Source organism: Hippocampus bargibanti, linkage group LG18, assembly GCF_051943395.1.
Source record: "Hippocampus bargibanti isolate YZ-2025 linkage group LG18, ASM5194339v1, whole genome shotgun sequence".
Classification (NCBI taxonomy): domain Eukaryota; kingdom Metazoa; phylum Chordata; class Actinopteri; order Syngnathiformes; family Syngnathidae; genus Hippocampus; species Hippocampus bargibanti.
The window spans coordinates 377,149-400,024 of record NC_142751.1 but is presented as its reverse complement, the minus strand read 5'-3'; the positions used below and the strand labels follow the sequence as shown (position 1 = coordinate 400,024).

The window sequence follows — 22,876 nt, the reverse complement described above, 5'->3', positions numbered from 1 at the left end:
GAGCTCATTTTGTGACAGTTTTGGGACACATTAAGTCATTTTTATTGGTGTTTTGCATTTGACTCAAAATATCAGCCTGTGTGTTTTGGCTATTTTAGATGCTGTGAAACATTTTTCTGATGTCAGTTAGGAAACGACTGGTGTTGGTTGCCCTTTAAGGCACTAAATTTAAAAAAAAAGCTGAGCATTACTGGAACGTCTTCCCTATTTAATGGTGACTATTTAAGAAACCAAAAAGCAAAATGAGCGAGCGTTTAGGGGTGGGGCGGATCGGGCGGCGACAGGCCGTAGAGCAGCTCCGCCTGCTTCCTCTTGTCCTTACCGCGGCGGACGGCCATCTTAAAGAGGCGGCAGAAGAGCTCCACGGCCAGCGGCGTGTCGTCGTTGCCCGGCACCGGGTAGGTGACCAGGCTGGGGTTGCAGTTGGTGTCCACCACGCCCACCGTGGGAATGTTCATCTTGGCGGCGTCGCGCAGCGCCACGTGCGAGCGGAACGCGTTGCTGAGCGTGCTCAGAAAGATCAGCAGGTCGGGCAGGCGGACGCCGGCGCCGTACTGCACCTGGGCGTTGGTCAGAAGGCCGCCGCGCCAGTAGCGCGCATGGGCGTACTCGCCGCAGTCGCGGGCCGCGCTCTCCACCAGGTGGGACGTTTGCCGCCGCCGGCTGACGAACAGGATCACGCCGCCGCGGTACGCCACGTGCGCCGTGAAGTTGAGGGCCAGGCGCAGATGCTCCGCCGTCTGCTCCAGGTCCACGACATCCTGGTCCAAGCGGCAGCCGTACAGGTACGGGACCATCAGCCTGAAAGGCGCAAGCCAGTTCAGCCACCAGCTTTTTTATCGCCTTGGAGATGCAGAAAATGCGGGAGCGCTCGGCGCTCACCTGTGCCGACATCCTTTTTTGTGGCCCAGGTGAACGCGGGCGTCAAACAAGTCCTTGACCGTGAAAAGCTCAGAGACACGAAAGAAGTCGGCTTTCTCCAAAGGACGCCTCATCATCTCTTCTGTAACAATATCAACGAGCTGAATGCTGTGCCACAACATAAAACAAGAGTCTGAAAACGATCCGCGAGACATGACGTTATATTCGAAAAACTATCGTGCTTGGGAAGGATGAAAAAAATAAATACATCCACAAAGGTTGCACTTCGGCTGCCCTTCAACCGAACTTTCGCCCTCTATTTTATTTTGGAAATCTACACAGGAAACGGCGTTAATAACGTCAGCTTACCAGAAACACGGTCGCTTTGCGCTTGTGGCGTTTTGGTGGACGCTGCGGTGGAATAATTGCAATTACGATGATGCGGAAGCCTCCGCAGACCTGAAATAAAACATGTTTTTCTTAATGCGAATAATTAAAAACAATTGACGTGAGTGACGTGGCGAGCCGGCATGGGGGTTTGCGGTCGCCTCACGTCCCAGCAAATATCGCGCGTTACAAAATAGCCAGATATCAACGTTCGAGAAATACTTTACCTCGCGCTAATGGACGAATAGACATGCTTGCCTCAAGTGCGGAAGGTCATCGCAATGCGCACGCGTGCTTTTCGCCGTCTTCTTCGACAACAAACTCGCTCCGGCCGGCTCGCTGCTGCCACCGGCAGTTTATTGTGGGGGGTTGTTGAACTACTCCGCCTTATTTCTTTTCTGAAACATTCTTTCCCCTCGACGTGGGTAAATGACTTTTGTACAAAGTTACACTAGCGTCCAGAGGGAAATCAAATTAAGACACACGCGGAAGGCGAGATGATCTTTTTTTTTACACCTAAAACAAGGGCAAAGACAATTACAAGTTATGCGACAGTCACTTATTCCTTATCATTTGCATTCGTAATTAACTTGCGACATGTCATTGGATTGGATGAGTCTTTATTGGGTCAAGAAACAAACGCGGCTTGTGTGCAACAAGAGCAACAAAGCTTCCAAAGGCAACACACGGCAATACAGCGACGGGGATGCAAGGGGGGGGGGGGGGGGGCGTTCCAAATGGAGGAAAGAGCAACACCAAGACTGAAAATTCTACCCCCCCCCCGACCCGGGCCAACAGCTGCAAAGGTGCAACCGCTACCTTTGAATGGAAACAAAACCAACCTTGAACATCACATCAATGTGTTCAACGGCTAATGAGAACTCTGCTTTCGCCAAGCTTTCTGAAAGAAAGAAAAAAAAGAATCGGGACAAAAGATGAGACCATTGTGACCAATAGGCCGCGGCAAGGAGAGACGCAGGCGTCCGTCCGACCGTACCTGCGCGTCAGAGCAAACTGCAGCTTTCTTTTCACGTTGAGCAACTTGGTGCTCTGCAAATAGACGAGTTTTTTTGTTTTGTTTGGGGCGGGGGGCGGGAGGGTATAAAAGGCGTCAAAGTGAGGATACCTGGTTTTGGTATCTCCTGCGGAACACGCTGCTGCGCTCTTGCGTGGACAGCGCGATGCGTGGCTGAACGACGACGCCAGGGTCGATGGCGCACGACAGAGACCTGCATGGGCGAGCTACAGCGAGTCAAAGTGGCCCGCCCCACCTTCCCGGCCCCAAAATCGCATCCCAATAGCGCGCGGGCATGCAATGGTAAACCAAGATGTGGCGGGGGTCCCGCTCTCTTTATTACTTACACAGGTTAAAAGACACGGCAAAACAAAAAGGAGAAGACTTTGTAAAAAAATCTTGACAGGGCTGCCAATGCGCAGCGTGATCAGTTGGAAGAAGAAATAAAAATAAATAGCCTTTTCCTTTTCTGTTTTTTTTTTTCCTTTCCCAATGACCGAGCGGACACCAAAGGCCAAAGCGTGCGTGCGTGCGTGCGTGAACAAGACACTTTTGTGGCGTGTGCGTATCTTGCTGGGTGTAAACATGATCTTATACCTTATTCCGTTTCAATAAAATGATAGCAATAAATAAATACTTTTTTCTTAATGGCTACGGCTGGCCTGATTGTTGTTTGATTTCACCGTTTTTCAGCCCGCCGTTGTTTGTGTCGGGAGAGATTTCACGCTGGCCCCCAGCGCCGTGCGATTTCCAGAATATTCCGGTGGCGACGGCACAGCGGGAAGCGAGCAGGTGGCACTTGGGGGTATGTAATTTGTTCCCTTGACATTTTCACAGGGCAGGGGAGGTTTTGCTGGCCGCTCAAGACTTGCGCCATCCTCTGATCAAAGCGCCCCCTCCCCCAAGTGAAATCCAGTCACTTGCGGAAGGAGAAGCGGCGTTTAGGAAAGGTGGCGGCGGAACAACATGACGCGGTCGGCGCCAGCGGGCACGAGTGGGTGGGCTCAAGGGGTACTTACAAAGCGCCACGCTTCTTCTCTGGACTCTCCCCCCCTGACTCGTCGATGAAGGCCTCCTGGGCATCCCCCTGGGATTCCCCCTGGGCTTCTCCCCGGGCTTCTCCCTGGGCTTCCCCCTGGGCTTCTCCCGGGGCTTCTCCCCGGGCTTCCCGGAGTCCGGGGACGGCGACACCCAGGTCCCCCCCGGCCTTTGCCTCGTGGCCGTGCCCGCTCCGCACTTGGACGTGGTTGGTGCAACCCGACTCCAGTTCCACAAACACGCTCTTGTCCCGCGGCACGCGCACGGTGCTGGCGCCGCCCCGACGGCGCCCGGCTGAGGAGGCCCCGTAAGCGGGGCCCGGCGCGGGGGTCCTGGCGCCGGTGGACCACGAGCGTCTGGCGCAAGTCCAGAGAGAGGCCGCCGCCGGACGCGCCGGTCCGGCGGCCATTTCGGACGAGCTGATGTGAAACCGCGGCGTTGGGCCCAAACTTTGGGGGTCGACGACGGGGAGCCCGAAACTCTGGCGCCACTTGACGGACTGATCCGGGGCCGGGACCTTTTGGTTGGCTTCGTCGCAGGCGTCGGAGGGCGTCGGAGGCTCTCGGCCGGCGGGGTCGGCGTCCGCTTTGGCGCCCGCTCTCGGAATCTCAGCCGGCCGATCTTCCCGCGCGGGGGCGCCGCCGTCGCCCCGCGTCGGCCTCTCAGAGCGCTTCTCGGCCAGGAACTTTTGGATCTCCTGCTCGATGCTGTCGTCGCTATCCACCGAGCTGCTCTCTTCTTTGATCCACCGAGCGGCGGCGGGCGGCGGGCCGCGGTCGGCCAGTCTCTTCTGGTTTGGCAGAGCGGCGCCGGCTATGGAGGGGCTCTTGCTTCTGTGGGCCTTTTCGGAAAGACCGCGCTTGGCTTTTTTGCCGCCGAGTGGCGCCGGTTCCGGCCCGCCCGGCGGGCGCTTCCCGGAATGGCGCTGCCACCCGCTCATCTTCTTGGACTTCTTCTTTGTCTTGAGGAGGGCTTTGATGGCCGCGTCGAGATCCTCGTCGCTGTCCAGTGAGCTGCTCTTGTCGCCGCTCGACTCCGTCTTGTCGCGGGCCGTCGGGGGGCTTTGTTGGGAAGGCGGCCGGAGCGCCGAGGTGCGGGACCCGGTCCGGTCCTGGTGTTTCCGCCTCTTTGTGAAGGACAACCTGCAGCTTTTGGCCCGACTGGCTTGCGGCGCCGTCGGCGGCGCTTCTCCGGGTGAACGTTGGAGCATTTGCGCCTTCTGCTCCAGAAATTTCAGAATCTCTTGCTCGATCCCATCTTCACTGTCGTCGGAGCCGCCGTCGCTGCGCCGCTCCGGACCGGCAGATGTTTGCGGGGGTGAAGCGGGGGCGGGGCCTCCAGGCCCGTCGACCGGATGGGGCGCGAAGGCTCCGCGCATGACCGTCTTGGAGATGTCCAGTATCGCTTCGGCGCACATCAGCTCGGCGGTGGTATTGGCTTTCGGGGGGGCGGGTTGCTCCGCTTTGCCGAGCATCCTGTCGCCTGGGCCGGGCGCGTCGGCCGGGTGTATCGGCGGTGGCGGTTGGATGGATTTTGCTCCTTTCGGCGCCTGTTTCTTTTTCTTTTGGACCTCGTGTCTTTTGATGTCAAGACCGGAAGCTGCGGGGGCGCAAGACCCTGACTTGTCTTGCGGTCCGGGGGGGCGCTTCCCTCGGCGTTGCTCCAGCTGATAGCTGCGAATGGCCTCCTCAATGCCGTCGTCGCTCGACGAGTGCGATTCTTCGGCGGAGGCAGGCGCTTTGAAAGCGTCGCCTCTGGTCCGCTGCCCAATCCTCTCCCGCTGGTACTTCAGGATGGCCTCCTCAATGCCGTCGTCACTGCTGCTGGAGTCGTTGCAAACGCCCCCCACCTTGATCTGGCATCCCATGGCGTTTGCCGACTGATCTGGCAGCGTAACGCCAACAAACCCAGAATTCTTGAGAGCGGCCTCGTGGAGCGAGACCTTGTTTTTTATGTACTTTTTCACGGGTACCGTCGCTGGGGTGGCTCGGAGGACGCTTTTGGGAAAGCGGCTTCTCGTGATGGAAAAGGCCCGGCTTTCGGACTTGATTTCAGGAAGGCTTTGCCTGGGCGACGGCTGGGCCTGGCGTTTGTGGCTGTCTTTCTCCTTCAGGTATTGGAGGATGGCCTCCTCGATGCCTTTGTCCACAGAGTCATCGCTATCGCTGCTCTGGTCACGCTCCTTCAAAAGAACGGCGACCGGACACTTTTTGCTTTTGGATTTGGCTGTGGCGAGGGCGCCCACCGTCGCCTGACAAGCCTGAGGAGGCCCGTCCTGTCCCTGAAGCACATTCGGCACGGCTTCTTCGCTCATGTCGAGTGGGGACTGACCGCTCCTCAGGCTCTCGATGATCATCTGGACCTTATTGGAGATGGAAGAACCCCGAGCTGACAATTCGGCGTCCGAGTCATTGAAGCGCACGGGAATGCCGTAGCCCCCCGGCGGTCCGCATGCTCTCCACTCTGTGCGAGGCGCTGCCACAGTGGGCGCGTTCATCAGGTACATTCTACTCCAGGCGGGTGAGACGGTGGACCATTGGGAGTGAGGCTGACTCCTTCCCGTGTCACATTGTTCAATCTGAAGGGGAAACAAAGTTGGAACAACAATTGAAATGCATCTCAACAATAGATGAAGGGATTTATTTCCTACATCAAGAATGTAGATAATAATAATAATAATAATACATTTTAAGCACCTCGGTTTAAAATTGTTGTTAAATCTTGACATTTCTTTCACTTGGGTGTATGGTCCTTTTTCATGACTTACTACCGTCAACTGTTGTCTACATATTGAAAGTGGCACCGAGATATTCTTATTTCTCAATCTCATTTGAGCAAATAATACGTTGCCATCTTAACAAGAGTAGTCATTCAGGAGTGGAAGGTTTAACTATTGTTTTGGGAGCCGTGCTGTTTGTTGAGATAGAATTTTCTGGAACTTGTCTGAAATAAATTACTGGGGCACCTGCCACCATTACAATTTTAATCCGGTCAAAACAAATCGTATAGCCCTGAAATTAACACAATAGTAAAATATAAATTAAAGTAGAAATCAACCCTCGCCCATTTTGCGACTCAATCGATAGGCAGTGAATGCTAATATGGAAGTCGGCGAGTTTCATCCAGCCACCGACTAGCCGGAGACGGCCGGTGTCGAACCACAGTGGCCAGGCTAACCAAAGCATATTCACGCCGTCAGAAAGACACGACACCGCCACAGTCAAACTCTCACTTCATCCTCGCCGATTGTTAAATGGTAACGACGCCGAAAAAGGGGCGAAGCGGGCTCGAGTTTGAGGCACATTCATGACCGGCTTCCCCCCGGAGAGGCGGCCGGAAACCAACTGCACTAAGCGGCTGTGACTCGCCCAGAAGCCCGATGAGTTGACGTGCAAATGGGAAGAAACCCCATACAAAAACTTGACAACGTGACTTCACATTTGAGAGAAAGTCGCCGCCGGCGACGTTTAGACAGCGTTTCGGGCACTTTTGGTCCACCCCACCGGACGTTTTGCCACGGAGCAACCCTCGCTCTCCTTGTCACTCTTGCGGCGTCGGGGGCTCGGCTGCTCGGCGTGTAGGAGCTACGAGACGCCGAAGCGATACTCTTTCTCGACGCGGTTGTCAGCGAGCGAAGACACGCGCGTCAAACATGACTAAAATACAAATTATTCGGCTTTTCGTTGGGTTCAGCGTGTCCGGCGGGGAAGATGGTGGTGGTAGTGATGGCTGGGGAAGTAAACGGTGAGGAGAAAGGCGGGAGCGGGGCCTCCTGGCTGCCGCAACCCCGGCATTTTCTCCGGCTAAGGAAGCCTTTGTACTGCTACCCCGTGCCTCGGTTGCCACGACACGCTCGGTGAACTTCGTAAAAAAACACACCGAGGCCGATTGAAAACTCACCGGTTGAGAATGTGGCAACTGTAAAAAATGGGCATCAAACACCCTCGGCGCTGAACAGCCAGGGTGGTGATGATTCAAGTAGCCGTCCAACGAACTCTAGCACCGGGCGTACGGCTCTCGCGACGTCGCGTCCTCCTTCGACTCGCGCGCTGCTGGGCGGGCTGCTACAGCCGAAAGGACCCCTTTCAAACACGGCTACACATTTCTTACACCACACTAAGCGGCTTGTCTAAAATTTAATATGTAAAGAATTCAACTTAAAGCACGTCGTAGACAATATACGCCGTGTTTTGTTTTGTTTTTAGATAGAATTTAACTTTGGACTTAAAATGGCAAAGTTTTATCTTCAGGCAGTTTAACACGTTTCTAAAATGGGGGCATCCTTTAGTAAATAAATACAGTACTGTCCACAATTTTAAATCCAGACAAATGACAACATATACCCACGGGCCATGACATTCGTGCTCGAAGAGAAAAAAAGTTGATGGACACAACAATAAGATATTATAGAAAAATGTTGCATTGTGCAAGTGTACTCAAAACTTTATTTCCCCAAATAAAGAGTCTAACTACCGAACTAACTTAATGTCAATCACTGTCAATAAATCAAAGTGTCGCCCACAGATTATATATATATATTTCAGTGACGGGCAGTCAGGGGAGGCAGGTGAGGCCGTACCTCGCCTGTCATCATGGAAATATCAAATGAAAAAATAAATTAAACAGTTATATTTATTTAGTGATTTGTACCTTAAAGTTCTTTTCCATTTAACTCCACCATTTTTGGATTTTTTTTTTTAATCGCAGAATTTTCACATTTACCGTTCAAATACTAAGTAGAGACTAGCGGTGAGGCAGCAGCGGGCTGAGCCTCACCATGGTTTGCGCAACCACTATGCTAACTGTGCTGGCGTGCTCTGCAGTGAGACCGCGCTGCTGTGCCTCTGCATATACGTAGCTTCTACTACTAAAAGTGTACTAATACTAAAAGTACTAATACTAAAAGTTCATATACTAAAAGTGTTCAAACACTTTTAGTATATGAACTAAATTTCTACAGTTTAGCCGGTGTATATAATGTAGAGTGACTTTACATTATAAACATTGTACAATAGTGTTTATTTGTATTTTATTTTGATCAAAACTGTGTGCATAGGTGAGGCACACAGTTCTCCTGCCTGATGACAGGGGGTGCTGGTGATTAGAGATTCTCTTTGCGAATCCGCGGCTGCAGAATAATAGAATTAGTGACAGCAAGCTTCAGTAAAGAATTAGTAAATTAAGTGCAACCATCCAGTCATTTTTTCGCGTTGCTTGGCCTTATTTTCAGAATGGAGGATTACAGATCTAATGAAAGAAATAGAGAGACTTTTAAAACTGAAGAAAGATCAGGAAGGCTTCTACAAAGAAGGTATCGATGTCTTTCTTCAGAAGGAGCGGCGCATGGACTTCATTTATAAGTAAAGGTAACATGATAATAAAGTTTCTTTAATTTTTTTTTTCTATGCTACAGTTTATATAAAGAATGCTGACATGACATTTTAAACAAAACACGTTAACGGTTGCCAATCAAATGGTGAATAAACTACTCTGAAGAGTTCGTGTTTGTAAATCTGACTGTGATGACGTCAGTGCCTCACCAGCCATGAACCTCACGCACGTCACTGATATATTTCATTAATCTTATATTGCAAGCCATCTGAATGAGGTAAACAGTCTGTGAAGGTCTACGGGCTGACATTATTTTGAAAAAAATAAATTACAGTACTATGCCTAACATTCCGTGTAGTGTATTGACAAGCAGAGTGAGTACTATGCTCGTACAGAGTATGATTTATATTTTGATTTTTGACCACAAATGATGAATTTAATTAGAAAAAAAGCAAAATTGTTCATGGGGATTGAAGCATTCACGGACTTCAATCCTGTTGGCAGATTATTGTATTTGCGCCCAGCATAACAACTTTACCATGTTTACCTTAAAATCAGTGCTGCACTAATTTTTAGTCGTCATCAGGGTGGAAATTATCATCCTATGGGATTGAGATTGTTTCAAATTAACGTGTTTAAGAGGTCTGACGTCTGGGGAACTATTATATTATAAACAGATCAGGAAATGGATTGATAGATCTTATGGTGAATACACGTGGAACAAATTGCTTTGGTTGCCTTTGAAATTCGCTGAAAGGGTGGATCCGATTCAAAGATGTGGCATCCCGCGGATTGCCTTCAAATGCGGTCGGAAACGATTCTTACTGTTACTTCAGAGTAGAGTACCACCTGGAACCCGGAAAGTATTTGAGCACAACACAACTCGACCAATAGATTGCGCTAACAATTCCGAATATGGCAATAATAATTCAATCGTGATTAGAGCTCTGTGACAGAATGACGCGAGGGGGAAAAAATGCCCGCAACCAGACTACGGAGGTTCTGACGGGATTAACGAGGGTCATAAACGCCACACTGCTCCTCGCTCACGCACCCGAACACACCCGGATGGAGCCTGGACCGGGAGAGGCTGCTGGGCGACCAGCTGCCCGGCAACTGCTCGTCAGTATGGCGGCGCGGTGTGGCCCGCAGCCGGGCAGTTTGGGCCTTCGCCGACGGATTTAACTTCTTGCTACACGGTCGGGTTAGCGCCACCCGACCCTCGATCGCCCGGCTGGCGAACAGCGAGGCTCGCGTGTTAATTGTTAGCATTAGCAAGCGTCGCTAGCGATCCCTGGGATGTTTCGGTTTTCGGCATTTAGCTGACCCCCTCCTTCCCCATCCAATCCCCTCACACCGCACCCCCAAGAATTGATTTACAGCCGCTCCGATGCGGGAAATGTTAGAGTCCGACGGTGTCCGATTACTGGACGTGTTAGTAGACCGACCGGAGCTGTCCCGGCAGCGTCGAGCATCATGAGCGATTGCAATGGCGGTGCGGCGCGGCTGCCTGACGACGAGGGCGGGGAAGACGACGAGTGTTTGGTGCCCCTCTCCCCGGTGTTGCTCGACGCTTCCGGGGTGCCCGTTATCCCCGTCGCCGCTCTAGAGTGCAGCGCGGCGGGCATCGAGGTCGGGGAGAATCTCAACAAACAAAGGGCGCTCCAGCGGCTCGTCGCCCATGGCACCCGGTTCGTGGTGGGAGGCAAGTGGGAGGCAAACGGGAACTACCCGATTGACATCCACGCGCCAGAAGATGGGGGCAAAGTCGCCAAGAAGAGGAGGCCGGTGACGGTGGACACGTCCAAAGCTAAAACGTCCCTCGAAGGACTCAAGATCAGCATCAGACAGCTCAAGTGGAAAGAGGTTCGTCAGTCCGTACAATCAAACGCGGAACTGGGATCTCATTTCAGGGGACTGTCTGTATAAACTGTCGTACAGGAGTGGTCCATCGATGAAAAGGTTTCTTTAGCCGTCATCTGTACTTATTTGAAGGTGTGGGACGTTTCGCTTCTCATCCAAGAGGCTTCGTCAGCAAACTAACATTTTGTTGGTAGCTCTGGGCATATATACAGCAAAGTCTCGTTATATCGATATCGGATACATCGATAGTCCCGGTTATATCGATACTATTTCTATGCACGCACGGAGAAAATTACATGCGCGCAGGGTCGGATATATCGATAGTCCCGGTTATATCGATATTTTTCGGACTCCCTAGAATATCGCTATAACGAGACTTTACTGTATATCCCTACTGTCCAGAGGTGGCGGTGCCAGACCTCTGCCCTGATAGGTCTAAACAAATTATCAACATAGCAGGGATAATACCACTGGGTCTCAATCTGCAATACACATGCACCTAAAAGCTAGCAACCGCTCATTTGTCGACAATGAGGTCAAATGTTAGCAAAAGAAAAAGGGGAGTAAAAGAAGCGATTTTTATAAAACGACAAAACCCTTCACTAAATGGTGGTGTGAGGTTTAATTTGGATTGTGCTTACAAAACACTTCTGAGATCGTTATCACATAGGCTTAGTTATGCTGATGAGGTGATACCAGAGCAAATGGGGCAATCAGGCACTGTCGTAGACCGTAATCACTCAGGACAAAAGCAGCAATCAGTCTAGCCTCAGGAAATAGTCCTGTGTGCCCCCCAACCTTAGTGCAGGGACCTATCAGAACAGAGGTCTGGCACCGCCACCACAGTCGGGATCTATAGGGTCAGAGCTACCGGCAAAATTTTAGTTCGCTGACGAAGCCTCTTGGATGAGAAGCGAAACGTCCCACACCTTCAAAGATGTACAGATGACGGCTGAAGAAACCTTTACATCGATTTCAGGGGGCAAAAAAGTGGCACTGGACCCATGGCAAGATGACAAGATAAGCCAAATGTTCAAACCTTAAGACAATAAGTTCATTTGTAAGATAAAAAAGAAATATTTTTTAAGACAAACAACCAAAACTTGTTTCTTGAAAATACAAATCGACAATGTGAGATGAAAGTGAAGGAAAATAGGTATAAAACTGGTGTTTTTTTTTAAATTGGAGGAATCTTTTCTCCTTACCGTGAAAATGTATAATCTTGTGAGAAAAAAAAATACGTGTGGGATATGCATGTATGTATTTTTTTTTACCCACAAATGAGTCTTGTCTAAGAAAGCTAAAGAATTGAGTGCGATTTACGTTGGAATTTGACGAGGGAAAAATGTCACTGTAAATCTACCCAAATGATATGCGGATATGGCACTCCGCCGTCACTCAGTGGAAATGATTAGCCGCAAGTGGTGTGATCCAATCCTCTGTAAATCCTCTTTCGGGCAAGGCAGACCGGCCCGATTGACAGCAGAAGCCAGAGTGGCCAATGTTGTCCATTGGCATCCTGCGGCCAATTAGGGCCACAGCCAAAAGGCCAAAATATGGAATGGCTACATTCCTGTTCATTGTCTGAGCTAAAAATCATGAACAAAGTACCTCTCTTTTTTTGGGGGGGGGGGATGGTTGCTCTGACAGACATACTGCTCTGTGTATGTGTGTTTTGAAGAAAAAAAAGACATTTTTGCACGCTTGGGGTTTTGCCCTCTTGCGGCAGCCCGCCCTTCTTACGAACCTCGCATGGCAATTCGCTAATGGGATGCGCTTCCTCAATTCTATCTGGGATCATCCTGGCGCTGAAGTCCACGTGGCTCGTGCCAAGATGGAGCGCGGCGCACCAGCGGTTTGTCTTTGAAAAAAGCCTCCCTCAATCATCGCGCCCGGCACCGCAAGCTAGCACAGGAATCCCGCCGCTCTAGGAAGCGGGTGGTGGAGGGGTAAGGCGAGTCCGTTTGCCTTCGCATTGCTTTTGAAATCACATTTGCACCCGCAGATCCCTGCAGGGCGACGAGCGCCGTGTGACATCTACTGGCACGGCGTCTCCTTCCACGACAATGAAAAGATCACGTCGGGCCTGGTGAACAAGTTTCCAGGTAGCGCACGGCCCCGCTCGAATCGGATTCTTTTCCATCGGCCTACTTTATCCCTTTTGGCCCGCTCCACAGGAATGCTGGAAATGTCCCGGAAGACCAACCTGAGCCGAGCGGTGCGGGTCATGCAGGCGCTGTTCCCCGCCGAGTACGACTTTTATCCGCGTTCGTGGATCCTGCCTGATGAGTACCAGCAGTTCTCCACGCAGGTGGGCGCAAAGAGACCCCTTTTGAAAATGCATTCGCTTTGTTTGCTAGCTGTCACGGCTTGCAAGGTGGCGATGGCGGTTGTGGATCCCAAAAAAGCAGGCAGGAGGGAGCGGCACTTTGCATTTGAGAAATTGTATTAAAATGAAGTCAACCGGAACAAAATGTAAAACATCAAAATCATCTGAACAGAAAAATACAAGGTATCAAAGAAAGCCAAGAGTAAAAGTCTGCCAAGATGAAACAAACTTGACAGAGTGCAGAAAACACATGCACAGCATACGGCGCATACACAATGCACTGAACGATGCAATGACCCGACACCGAATGGTCATGCCGGGAGTCCTTTTGACTGCCACTGATTGGAACGACCAACACCTGCGCGGCTGCAGGCAGGGAGGACAGCGCCACCCCTTGGTCGCCAACCGGATCATGACACTAGCAAGAAGTCGAAGCCCGGCGGCTCCATCCAAACGGAGGTAAAAGCGGCGCCCGGCGTTGTAGCAGCTTTCCTCTTTGGGCCTTTGGCAGCTCCGGGCGGCGAAGGAGCACGACGACACGTTCATCGTCAAGCCCGACGGTGGCTCTCAGGGCGAAGGCATCTACCTGGTTCGCGAGCCCGGCGAGCTCAGGCCGGCGGCAGCCCGGCAGGCCGTGGCGCAGGAATACGTCCGCAAGCCGCTCCTGGTGGACAAGCTCAAGTTCGACATCCGCCTCTACGTGCTGCTCAAGTCGCTGGAGCCGCTGGAGGTTTACATCGCCAAGGAGGGTTTGACGCGCTTCTGCACGCAACCCTACCAGGTCAGGCGGCCCGGCCCCTCCCCGCCCCCGTTGGCCGCCTCGGTCCCGCTTGACAACAAGTGTCGCCCTTCAGGAGCCGAGCCCCAAGAACCTGGGCCAGGTCTTCATGCACCTGACCAACTACTCGCTCAACGTGCACAGCGGCAACTTTGTGCACTCGGAAAGCCGCAGCACGGGCAGCAAGCGCACGCTGTCCAGCGTCCTGCGCCGGCTGGCCGCCAAGGGCGCCGACGTGGGGAGGCTCTGGTCCGACATCATCGCCCTGGTCATCAAGACCGTCGTGGCCGTGGTGCCTCAGCTCAAAGTTTACCACCAGGCCGACATCCCGCCCGGCAGGCCCGGCCCCTCGTGCTTCCAGGTGACCCTTGACCTCTTTTCGTGGCCGCCGCGCAAATTGCAACGTTTGTTGTTTTTGTTGTTGTTGTGAGATCTTGGGATTTGACATCCTCCTGATGAAGAACCTGAAGCCCATCCTCCTGGAAGTCAACGCCAACCCCAGCATGCGCATCGAGCACGAGCAGGAGGTACGGTACGCAAGGAAGCGAGCGGCCGCTCTCCTCTCGGCCACATCCCGCCTTTGCGTGGTCGCAGGTGGCGCCGGGGGTCTTTGAATGCGTTCCCAGTCCGGTGGACCGGGAGGTGAAAGTGGGCGTGATCAGGGACACCCTACGCCTGATGGACCCCGGCGGATTCAAGAGAGCACCCCCGTACGTAAAAAAAGGACCTCTCTCCATTTTGAATGACGCAAATGGCACAAATAAATACAGTAAAGTCTCGTTATATCGATATTCAAGGGAGTCCGAAAAAATATCGATATAACCGGGACTATCGATATATCCGACCCTGCGCGCATGTAATTTTCTCCGTGCGTGCATAGAAATAGTATCGATATAACCGGGACTATCGATATATCCGATATCGATATAACGAGACTTTACTGTAGCTGCATTCTCAGCCACGCTCTGCAAAGTGGCCAGCGGAGGTCGTCGGGTGCGGAGGAGGCGGCGGCGGCGGCCAGGAAGCATCCGGACGGCATGCCCTCGCCATGCCTGAAGCAGGTGTACCCCAAATACAGCCGTCAGTTCAACTACCTTCGATTGGTGGAGCGCATCGCCGCCCTGTTTGTCCGCTTCCTCGGCGTGAAAGGCGACAACATGCGGCTGGGGCCCACCGCCTTCAGAACCTTCATCAGGTCAGCGAAGCCACAATGCTGCCTTCCTTGCATCCTCGGCATTTCCCACAAATACGTGCCTTTGTCAGACACTCTGACAAAGGCGGAAGTATACGCCGAAACATGTCAGGTATTTGAACACCTACAATACACTGTCTGTAAGAAAAGAATCTGGTTTAAATTAGCTATCTAGATAGCTATATAATTAATAGATAGCTAGGTAGATAGCTAGCTAGCTAGCGAGATAGCAAATAGTTAGCAAATAAATAAAACATCGAGGCAAATAAATCAAATAATGCATTCTTGAAAACGCGGACAAAAGACAAAAGGCGCCCTTGTACTTGTAAAGAACCGTTGGAAATAAATAATAATAATAATAAATAATGATAATACAATTCATTTATGAGCGCCTTTCAAAACTCTCAAGGATACTTTACAGTCACAGGGTATTTTTTCAGTAGGTGAGCAGCGGTAGCCACAAGCATCAGCGTTCACTCAACCTGGAGTAACTCAAATACAGTAAAGTCTCGTTATATCGATATTCAAGGGAGTTCGAAAAAATATCGTTATAACCGGGACTATCGATATATCCGATCCTGTGCCGAACTGCATTAAACAAAAGCCGCCAAAAGAGGGCAGCCAAGCGCCATATAAGAAACGGAGCTGGCCATTAGCTCCCTTTTTTTGGGTGAGATGTTCCCCCAATGTTGCCTCAAAATGGCACATATAATTCTTTAATGATTGCAAACATGTATGATTTAATCTTCAGAACTACAGTGTATTTGAAACATATTCATAAGTGGATGTGTAACAAGAAAGCATATTATCCGAATCTGAAGCCATTGTTTGGATTCACAAGCAATGCAAGACGTCTTGGCGTGAAGACATTTTTATTTGCATTTGAATACAAAGTGACATCGGCTGTCCTTTAATACACAGTATGGAATGTTAATAATTTTCGAAATCATCGCGCTTCAGCAGACAAAACAAGAAACATTGTTGCAAAAAACGATTGCATTCATATACAGTACAGTGGGCATGTACATAACACAACAGGGAAACTGCAACGCTTACATCTTACTGTATTATGTATACAATTTAAAAAAGTCATCAATCTTCTTCTGCTTCCCATTTTTACCTTTTAACACAAACACTTCAATCTCGTCTGCTACACACGAGCTAGCGTCTGAAAATGAAAATGGCTCTGCTACACGGGTGCTGGGCACGTAACCAAGTCACCTGACCAAGTCGACCAATGGCGCGACTGATGGCGTGACACGTGACAAAGTCACACGGACAAGTCGACCAATAGCGCGACTGATGGCGTGTCACGTGACAAAGTCACACGGCCAAGTCGACCAATAGCGTGACCGATGGCGGCTCATGTGACCAAGTCGACCAATGGCGCGACCGATGGCGGCTCACGTAACAAGACACGTGACCAAGTTGACCAATGGCGCGACGGATACATCGATATAAACAACAAAAATGGCCGGCGGGGGATGAAAAGGAGCACCGTAATAACCGGATTATCGTAATAACCGGGTAGCGTACTAAACGGTACTAATTATACATAAAAAGACTAGAAATGTGCAAGGGAAATGAAAATAATGTCGTAATAAGCGGTATTATCGATATAACCGATATCGATATAACGAGACTTTACTGTAGATAGAACGCTGTCTGGCTAAGAGGTAGTTGGCTAGCTAGCTATATAACTAATAGATAGCTATTACCTATCTAGCTATATAATTCTTCTTCTTGTCCTTTCGGCTTTTCCCCTCAGAGGTCGCCACAGCGAATCAATGTCCTCCATCTATCCCGGTTTTGTGCATCCTCTTTTCTCACACCAGCTACCTTCATGTCCTCTGACCACATCCATAAAGCTCCTCTTCGGTCTTCCTCTCGGTCTCCTGCCTGGCAGTTGAAGGCTCAGCATCCTTCTCCCGATATAGTCACTCTCTCTCCTCTGGACATGTCCAAACCATCTCAGTCTGACTTTGTCTCCAAAGCCTCTAATATGAGTTGTCCCTCTACTGTACTCATTCCTGATCCTATCCAACCTGGTCACTCCCAAAGAAAACCTCAACATCTTCAGCTCTGCTACCTCCAGCTCTGCTTCCTGTCTTTTCTTCAGTGGCACTGTCTCCAGTCCAAACATCATGGCTGGTCTCACCACGGTTTTATACACTTTTCCTTTCATTCTAGCTGAAACCCTTCTATCACACATCACACCTGACATTTTTCTCCAGCCGCTCCAGCCTACCTGGACACGCTTCTTCACCTCTTTTCCACACTCTCCATTGCTCTGGACAGTTGACCCCAAGTACTTAAAATCCTCCACCTTCTTTATCTATTCCCCCTGTAGCATCACTCTTGCACTTGGATCCCTCTCATTCACACACATATATTCCGTCTTGCTGCGACTGATCTTCATTCCTCTCCTTTCCAGGGCATACCTCCACATCTCTAGTTTCTCCGCCACCTGTTCCCTGTTCTCGCTACAGATCACAATGTCATCTGCAAACATCATGGTCCAAGGAGATTCTTGTCTAACATCGTCGGTCAGCCTGTCCATCACCATAGCAAACAAGAAGGGGCTCAGAGTCCCACCTCCACCTTGTATTCCTCAGTCATACCGACAGCACACCTCACAACTGTCTTACATTCATGATACATATCTTGAACGGCTCTAACATACTTTTCCGTCACTCCAGACTTCCTCAGGCAATGCCACAGCTCTTCTCTGGACACCCTGTCATACGCTTTCTCCAGATCTACAAAGACACAATGCAATTCCTTCTGACCTTCTCTGACCTTCTCTATCAGCATTCTTAAAGCAAACACTGCATCTGTCGTACTCTTTTTTTGGCATGAAGCCATACTGCTGCTCACAAATGTTCACTTCTGCTCTTAGTCTAGCTTCAACTACTCTTTCCCAGAGTTTCATTGTATGGCTCATCAACTTTATTCCTCTGTAGTTAGTACAACTCTGCACATCTCTTTTGTTCTTCAAAATGGGCACGAGTACACTTTGTCTCCATTCTTCAGGCATCTATTCACCATCTAAGATCTTGTTAAATAATCCGATCAGGAACACCACCGCCACCTCTCCAAGACACTTCCATACCTCGATTGGCAACAAGTGCCTTTCCCCCCTTCATCCTCTTCAGCGCCCTCCTCACTTCATCCTTGCTAATGTTTTCTACGTCTTGATCCATAACAGTCACGTCTTCTACTCTTTGTTCCTTCTCATTTTCCTCATTCATCGATTCTTCAAAGTACTCTTTCCATCTTGTCATCACAAAATTGGCACCTGTTAATACATTGCCATCTCTATCCTTAATCACCCGAACCTGCTGCAGGTCCTTACCATCTTTGTCTCTCTGTCTCGCCAGCCTGTAAAGATCAGTCTCACCTTCCTTGCTGTCCATCCGAGCATACAAGTCATCATAGGCCTCTTGTTTGGCCTTTGCCACCTTTACTTTAACCGTGCGCTGCATCTCCTTGTACTGCTGTCTACTGTCGTCCGTCCTCTCAGTGTCCCACTTCTTCTTTGCTAACCTCTTTCTCTGTATACACTCCTGCACCTCCCCGTTCCACCACCAAGTCTCCTTATCTACCTTTCTTCCACTCGATACACCAAGTACTTTCCGACCTGTGTCTCTGATTATGTTCGCTGTCGTTTGCCAGTCATCTGGAAGGACCTCTTGCCCACCCAGTGCTTGTCTTACCTCCTTGCTAAATGTCATGCAACACTCTTCCTTTTTCAACTTCCACCATTTTGTCCTCACTTCAGCCTTTGTGTTCTTCATCTTCCTTACTGCCAGCGTCATCCTACACACCACCAACCTATGCTGTCTGGCTACACTCTCACCAACCACTACTTTGCAGTCACTGATTTCCTTTAGGTGGCGTCGTTGACACAAAATGTAGTCTACATGTGTACTTCTGCCTCCACTCTTGTAGGTCACCCTATGTTCCTCTCTCTTCTGAAAGAAAGTATTCACAATAGCCATTTCCATTCTCTTAGCAAAGTCAACCACCATCTGTCCTTCGGCGTTCCTCATCTGGAGTCCAAACCTGCCCATCACCTCCTCATCATCTTCGTTTCCTGCGCCAACATGTCCATTGAAGTCTCCACCAATTACAACCCTCTCACTTCTCGGGACTTCATCAAAGTCCAACCAAAATTTCTCCTTCTCCGCCAGCTTGTGGGGCATACCCACAAACAACATTGAACATCACCCCTTCAATTTCTAGCTACAGACTCATCATAACTTTATAACTTTGCTGCTGTGAAATGTAAATTTCTCCACTGCGAGACGAATTGGATTAGATTGGATTGGATTGGATTTGCCTTTATTAGTCTCTCAGTGGAGAAATTTACAATTCACAGCAGCAAAGTTATGAAAGAAATGAAAGTAGAAAAGCAAAACACAGGAGCTGCTGGAAAGGCAGCCACTCTCGCGGCGCCGTCTTGAAGAAAAAAAAAAAAAATAAAATAAAGGCAAATCCAATCCAATCATTCTATCTGATACTCTTTTTACTTCTAAGACATTCCTAACAAACTCCTCTTTTAAGATAAGCCCAACTCCATTTCTCTTTCTGTCTTCACCATGATAGAACAACTTAAACCCTGACCGTAAGCTTCTCGCCTTGCTCCCTTTCCACCTGGTCTCCTGGACACACAGTATGTCTACCTTCCTTCTCTGCATCATGTCTTTCAGCTCTCTACCTTTACCTGTCATTGTTCCTACATTCAAAGTTCCTACTCTTAGTTGTATGCTCTTGGCGTTCCATTTGTCTCTTTTCCTCCGGGCACACCTCCCTCCTCTCCTTCTTCGACCAACAGTAGTCCATTTTCCACTGGCACCCTGAAGGTCAACAGTACCAATGGTCCAAGATGGCGCCTGAGTAGGCAGCCATCAGCAAGTGCTCTCGTGAGCCTTTTTTTTTGTTTTTGTCTTGTTATTGTGTTTTATTTTGTCACTTTATGTTGTTGTGCGTCACGTGGAACGGATACAGGTTGTTCTTCAGCATTTTTTGCCACAACATTCATCAAGGAGGAGACTTTGCTGAGCGGTTGCGCCTTTCGGCAGCATGAATATGCCAGTACTGTTTTTGAATGGGAGGAATGTATGAGCCATTTGCCTTTATTACTTACTGTCATCGCTGGACAGCTTTGGGGCCATTGTGCTTTTATGTGGTTGTCATGGGCAGCATCTTCACAGCCCCGCTTTGTTCAGCTGAAAGGTCGGTGCTGTTGGACAGTCTGCGGTTGAATAGATGCATGGCTTGAGGAGCCCGTGATAAGAAGTCAGCGCAGAGCGCCGATGCATATATAGAACTGTCGCGGCTTGGAATTGAAGCGGATTTATGTGGGACAGGAGATGTGAAACAATGTCTTTTCGTCAATGGATGCTGCAGCTTCGTGTTTGCTTTCAACATTTAGCTTGTAGTAGATGTGCAAATTCCACCGTGCCGTCCCTGATCCACTGCTGAAATGGATGCTTTGATCCTCTCCTCTTTCATCTAGAACTGCTTCATGTCATCATAAAGAGGGTACAGCAAGTCCTGAAGAATGAATGACTCTGTGTCTTTGTGTTGTCATATTTGTTATTTTGTTTTTTTTGTTTTTCCCAGGATGGCGGCGCGTGAACACGCAGCGGCTGCCCTGGCCCGGCAAATTTGCGTTTTCATGTTTATTATGTTTGTTAAAGTCATTATAAGTGCTTTGCATGCTGGGTCCGAGAGGACAGTCATTTCATCTGTGCTGTATGTCATGCATACTAGCATATTTGACAATAAAGCTGACTTTGAAAACGTGGACAAAAAAACAACATTTTTTCTGCGGGTGAGCAGCGGTCGCCACACACGCCAGCGTTCACTCAACCCGAACGTAACAAAGTAAAAAAAAAAAAACTAACAAATAATATGACAAAAGAAGCACTGGTCAGACCTCTCGCAATGATTTTTTCCCTTCCTTCTTGGTCAATAATGTCTTTTTCAAGAAAGAAAACCTTGAATTCTAGAAACATTTTTTTTTCTCGCAACACCTAAAAACATGAAACATGTTTTTTCTTGTCTGTTTAGTTTTTTTTCTTGGGGGGGGGGGGGGATGGCAGCTTTCCCTGAATATAAATAAAAGTTGATTTCTAAAAGACTACTGTAGTTCATTTTGTGAAAAGTGCATTCCAAAGAAAACAATGTGTGATCTTTCAACCCCCCTGCCTGATTGTGCCGCAGGAACTGCAAGCTGAGCAGCAGCAACTTGACCATGGCGGCCGTTGACATCCTCTACATCGACATCGCCAGGCGCTGGTCCGGAGCTTTGCCCGACTCTCGCGAAGCAGGTGCGCCCCCCCCCCCCCCTAAATTAGACGGCAGACTCGCTCGCTCCCTCGGCTCGAAAACCGTTTGCACATTGTGTGCCAAAAGAGAGCCTCTTTTAGTGGTGCAAAGCTTTCTTGAGAAAAACAAAAAGTGTTTTTTTTCTGAGAGTATGGATGGACTTGGCAGCGCGACGCTCTGTTTTCCAGGCATGGGCCTGCAGGCCTTTGTGGAGGCCTTCTTGTACCTGGCGGCGCGCAGGTTCAAATCGCAGACCCCCCGGGAGCAGGCGGCGTCCCTCCTGGATCTGTGCGAGGCCCAGCTGGAGTCGCCCGAGGAGCGTCGCTCGCTCAGTTGCGGGCGGGCGGCTTCCCGCGGCGGCGTGGGGCCTACGCCCGGGGCCCACGCCCGGCACCCGCCGCCCGCGCCTCACACGCGCCGGGCCTCCAGCCAAGACTGCCGCGCCGCCCAGCCTCGCTCGCCAGAGGCCCACGACGAGAACGGAGCCTGTCCGATGAGCCGCGGGGACGGCGGGGGAGCCAATTGAGGGAATTTGGGAGGTTTGGCAGCTGTCGGAAAAGTCACTCTTGATTGATTTCTACAAATGCGGCTATTCCATTCGTTTTGTTGTCAATAATGAAAGAAATATGGCAAATCAAAGGAGGTGGTTGGCATCTGTGAGATCCCAGAGGTTATTTAAAAAAAGTCATACATGTATTTCCAAGGAAATAGCTGTACAGTGATACCTCGGCTTACGAACGCTTTACCTTACAAACTTTTCACCTGACAAACATTAAATTCGCGAGAATATAATCATGGCGTATAAACTAGTTTTCGGCAAACGAACCAAACCACACAGCGCCACTTTGGCTGGCGGACTTGTTTTCCACAGCTCCTTTGAGTGCAGACGTGGTTTTCTCTCAAGTGGAGTACTTTTGCGATTAAAAATACCCCGCCACAGGCTAGTATTAAGCCAAAGAGGACACAAAAGAAAATGATGGTCGAGCAGAAGTGCGTTTGTGTGACCTAGCGTCCCAGTACCAGTATGCTAAGTCCACCATTGCTACGTGTGGCTAAGGGTGTTACTTTGTTGTCTATGTAATGGTCTCAGGCAATGGAAGAGGTTGAAAAACTTCTGTTGATTTGGATGAACGAAAAGCATTAAGCAGTGTGGGACAGTGTGAGTGAGGGTATTATCGCTGAGAAAGCACGGCAACTTCACTCGGATATCGTCAAGAGGCAACATCATCGACCATCACAAAGATCAATAAAACAACTTTATTATATAGTACAGTTTATTTCTTTAATGACAATACAAGGGCACATTTATTATACATAAAATAAGGTCTATTTTGTGTCGTTTTAAGGCTTATTTAGTAGAAAATTGTTTGATGGGGACCTGGCAACGGATTATTCTCATTTTAATGGTTTCTTATGGAAAATAAATGTTTGGAAGATGAACTATTTGCCTTACACACACTTTCTGGGAACCAATTAAGTTTGTCAGCTGAAGTATCACTATTTGATTCTAAATCAAGTTTACCTGAAGAGAAAAAAAGTCCGTTTTTATTGATTTTGTTGTTTTTAAGCAAAATGGATCATGTTTGACTTTGTGGATGGAAAGAAGATGCACGCGGCGATCTTAAAATAGCTAAATAAAACTTTAATAATAGGTCTCGTTGCAAATGTACATCCATTGCACGGCCACATTTGGACAACACGACAAGGTTTCTCTGTACATTATTGTTTTGCCGCCAAAAGGGAAAA

General features: G+C 49.5%; 3 protein-coding genes across 6 annotated transcripts; 1 reads left to right on the top strand and 2 right to left on the bottom strand.

Annotated features, from left to right (window-relative positions):
- Positions 1–187: 187 nt before the first annotated feature.
- mrps2 (mitochondrial ribosomal protein S2) lies at positions 188–1,642 on the bottom strand. Of its 2 annotated transcripts, none has more exons than XM_089020209.1 (4): positions 1,476–1,642; positions 1,231–1,320; positions 883–1,003; positions 188–801 (listed from the first exon to the last, which is right to left on the bottom strand). In XM_089020209.1, the coding sequence occupies exons 1-4, from the start codon at positions 1,498–1,500 to the stop codon at positions 255–257; spliced, it is 783 nt and encodes a 260-aa protein (XP_088876335.1). In that variant the 5' UTR covers positions 1,501–1,642; the 3' UTR covers positions 188–254. The 2 variants fall into 2 exon arrangements, with proteins under 2 accessions (XP_088876335.1, XP_088876336.1); XM_089020210.1 differs by having other exon boundaries at positions 883–1,000.
- A 325-nt stretch (positions 1,643–1,967) lies between these two features.
- ppp1r26 (protein phosphatase 1, regulatory subunit 26) lies at positions 1,968–7,355 on the bottom strand. 2 transcript variants are annotated; one of them, XM_089020204.1, is made up of 5 exons: positions 7,202–7,355; positions 3,283–5,879; positions 2,375–2,477; positions 2,246–2,298; positions 1,968–2,149 (listed from the first exon to the last, which is right to left on the bottom strand). In XM_089020204.1, the coding sequence occupies exons 2-5, from the start codon at positions 5,805–5,807 to the stop codon at positions 2,113–2,115; spliced, it is 2,718 nt and encodes a 905-aa protein (XP_088876330.1). In that variant the 5' UTR covers positions 5,808–5,879; positions 7,202–7,355; the 3' UTR covers positions 1,968–2,112. The 2 variants fall into 2 exon arrangements, with proteins under 2 accessions (XP_088876330.1, XP_088876329.1); XM_089020203.1 differs by having other exon boundaries at positions 1,968–2,298.
- Positions 7,356–9,672: 2,317 nt separating this feature from the next.
- ttll11 (tubulin tyrosine ligase-like family, member 11) lies at positions 9,673–22,781 on the top strand. 2 transcript variants are annotated; one of them, XM_089020708.1, is made up of 10 exons: positions 9,673–10,498; positions 12,501–12,600; positions 12,673–12,806; positions 13,336–13,605; positions 13,679–13,963; positions 14,034–14,129; positions 14,197–14,312; positions 14,561–14,797; positions 21,026–21,132; positions 21,319–22,781. In XM_089020708.1, exons 1-10 carry the CDS (start codon positions 10,109–10,111, stop codon positions 21,654–21,656), a joined length of 2,073 nt encoding a protein of 690 aa, XP_088876834.1. In that variant the 5' UTR covers positions 9,673–10,108; the 3' UTR covers positions 21,657–22,781. The 2 variants fall into 2 exon arrangements, with proteins under 2 accessions (XP_088876834.1, XP_088876833.1); XM_089020707.1 differs by having other exon boundaries at positions 14,549–14,797.
- Positions 22,782–22,876: the final 95 nt, after the last annotated feature.

Excerpts from the sequence above, each read along its gene's own strand:
- ttll11 (XM_089020707.1), top strand. The coding sequence starts at position 10,109 with ATGAGCGATTGCAATGGCGGTGCGGCGCGGCTGCCTGACGACGAGGGC. Across the intron at positions 13,964-14,033 it reads CCGGCCCCTCGTGCTTCCAG|ATCTTGGGATTTGACATCCT; the intron begins GTGACCCTTGAC and ends TGTTGTTGTGAG. Across the intron at positions 21,133-21,318 it reads GCCCGACTCTCGCGAAGCAG|GCATGGGCCTGCAGGCCTTT; the intron begins GTGCGCCCCCCC and ends TCTGTTTTCCAG.
- ppp1r26 (XM_089020203.1), bottom strand. The coding sequence starts at position 5,807 with ATGTACCTGATGAACGCGCCCACTGTGGCAGCGCCTCGCACAGAGTGG. Across the intron at positions 2,478-3,282 it reads GAGAAGAAGCGTGGCGCTTT|GTCTCTGTCGTGCGCCATCG; the intron begins GTAAGTACCCCT and ends TCGCCCATGCAG. Across the intron at positions 2,299-2,374 it reads GCAGGAGATACCAAAACCAG|AGCACCAAGTTGCTCAACGT; the intron begins GTATCCTCACTT and ends GTCTATTTGCAG.
- mrps2 (XM_089020209.1), bottom strand. The coding sequence starts at position 1,500 with ATGTCTATTCGTCCATTAGCGCGAG. Across the intron at positions 1,321-1,475 it reads TATTCGTCCATTAGCGCGAG|GTCTGCGGAGGCTTCCGCAT; the intron begins GTAAAGTATTTC and ends GTTTTATTTCAG. Across the intron at positions 802-882 it reads AAAAAAGGATGTCGGCACAG|GCTGATGGTCCCGTACCTGT; the intron begins GTGAGCGCCGAG and ends TGCGCCTTTCAG.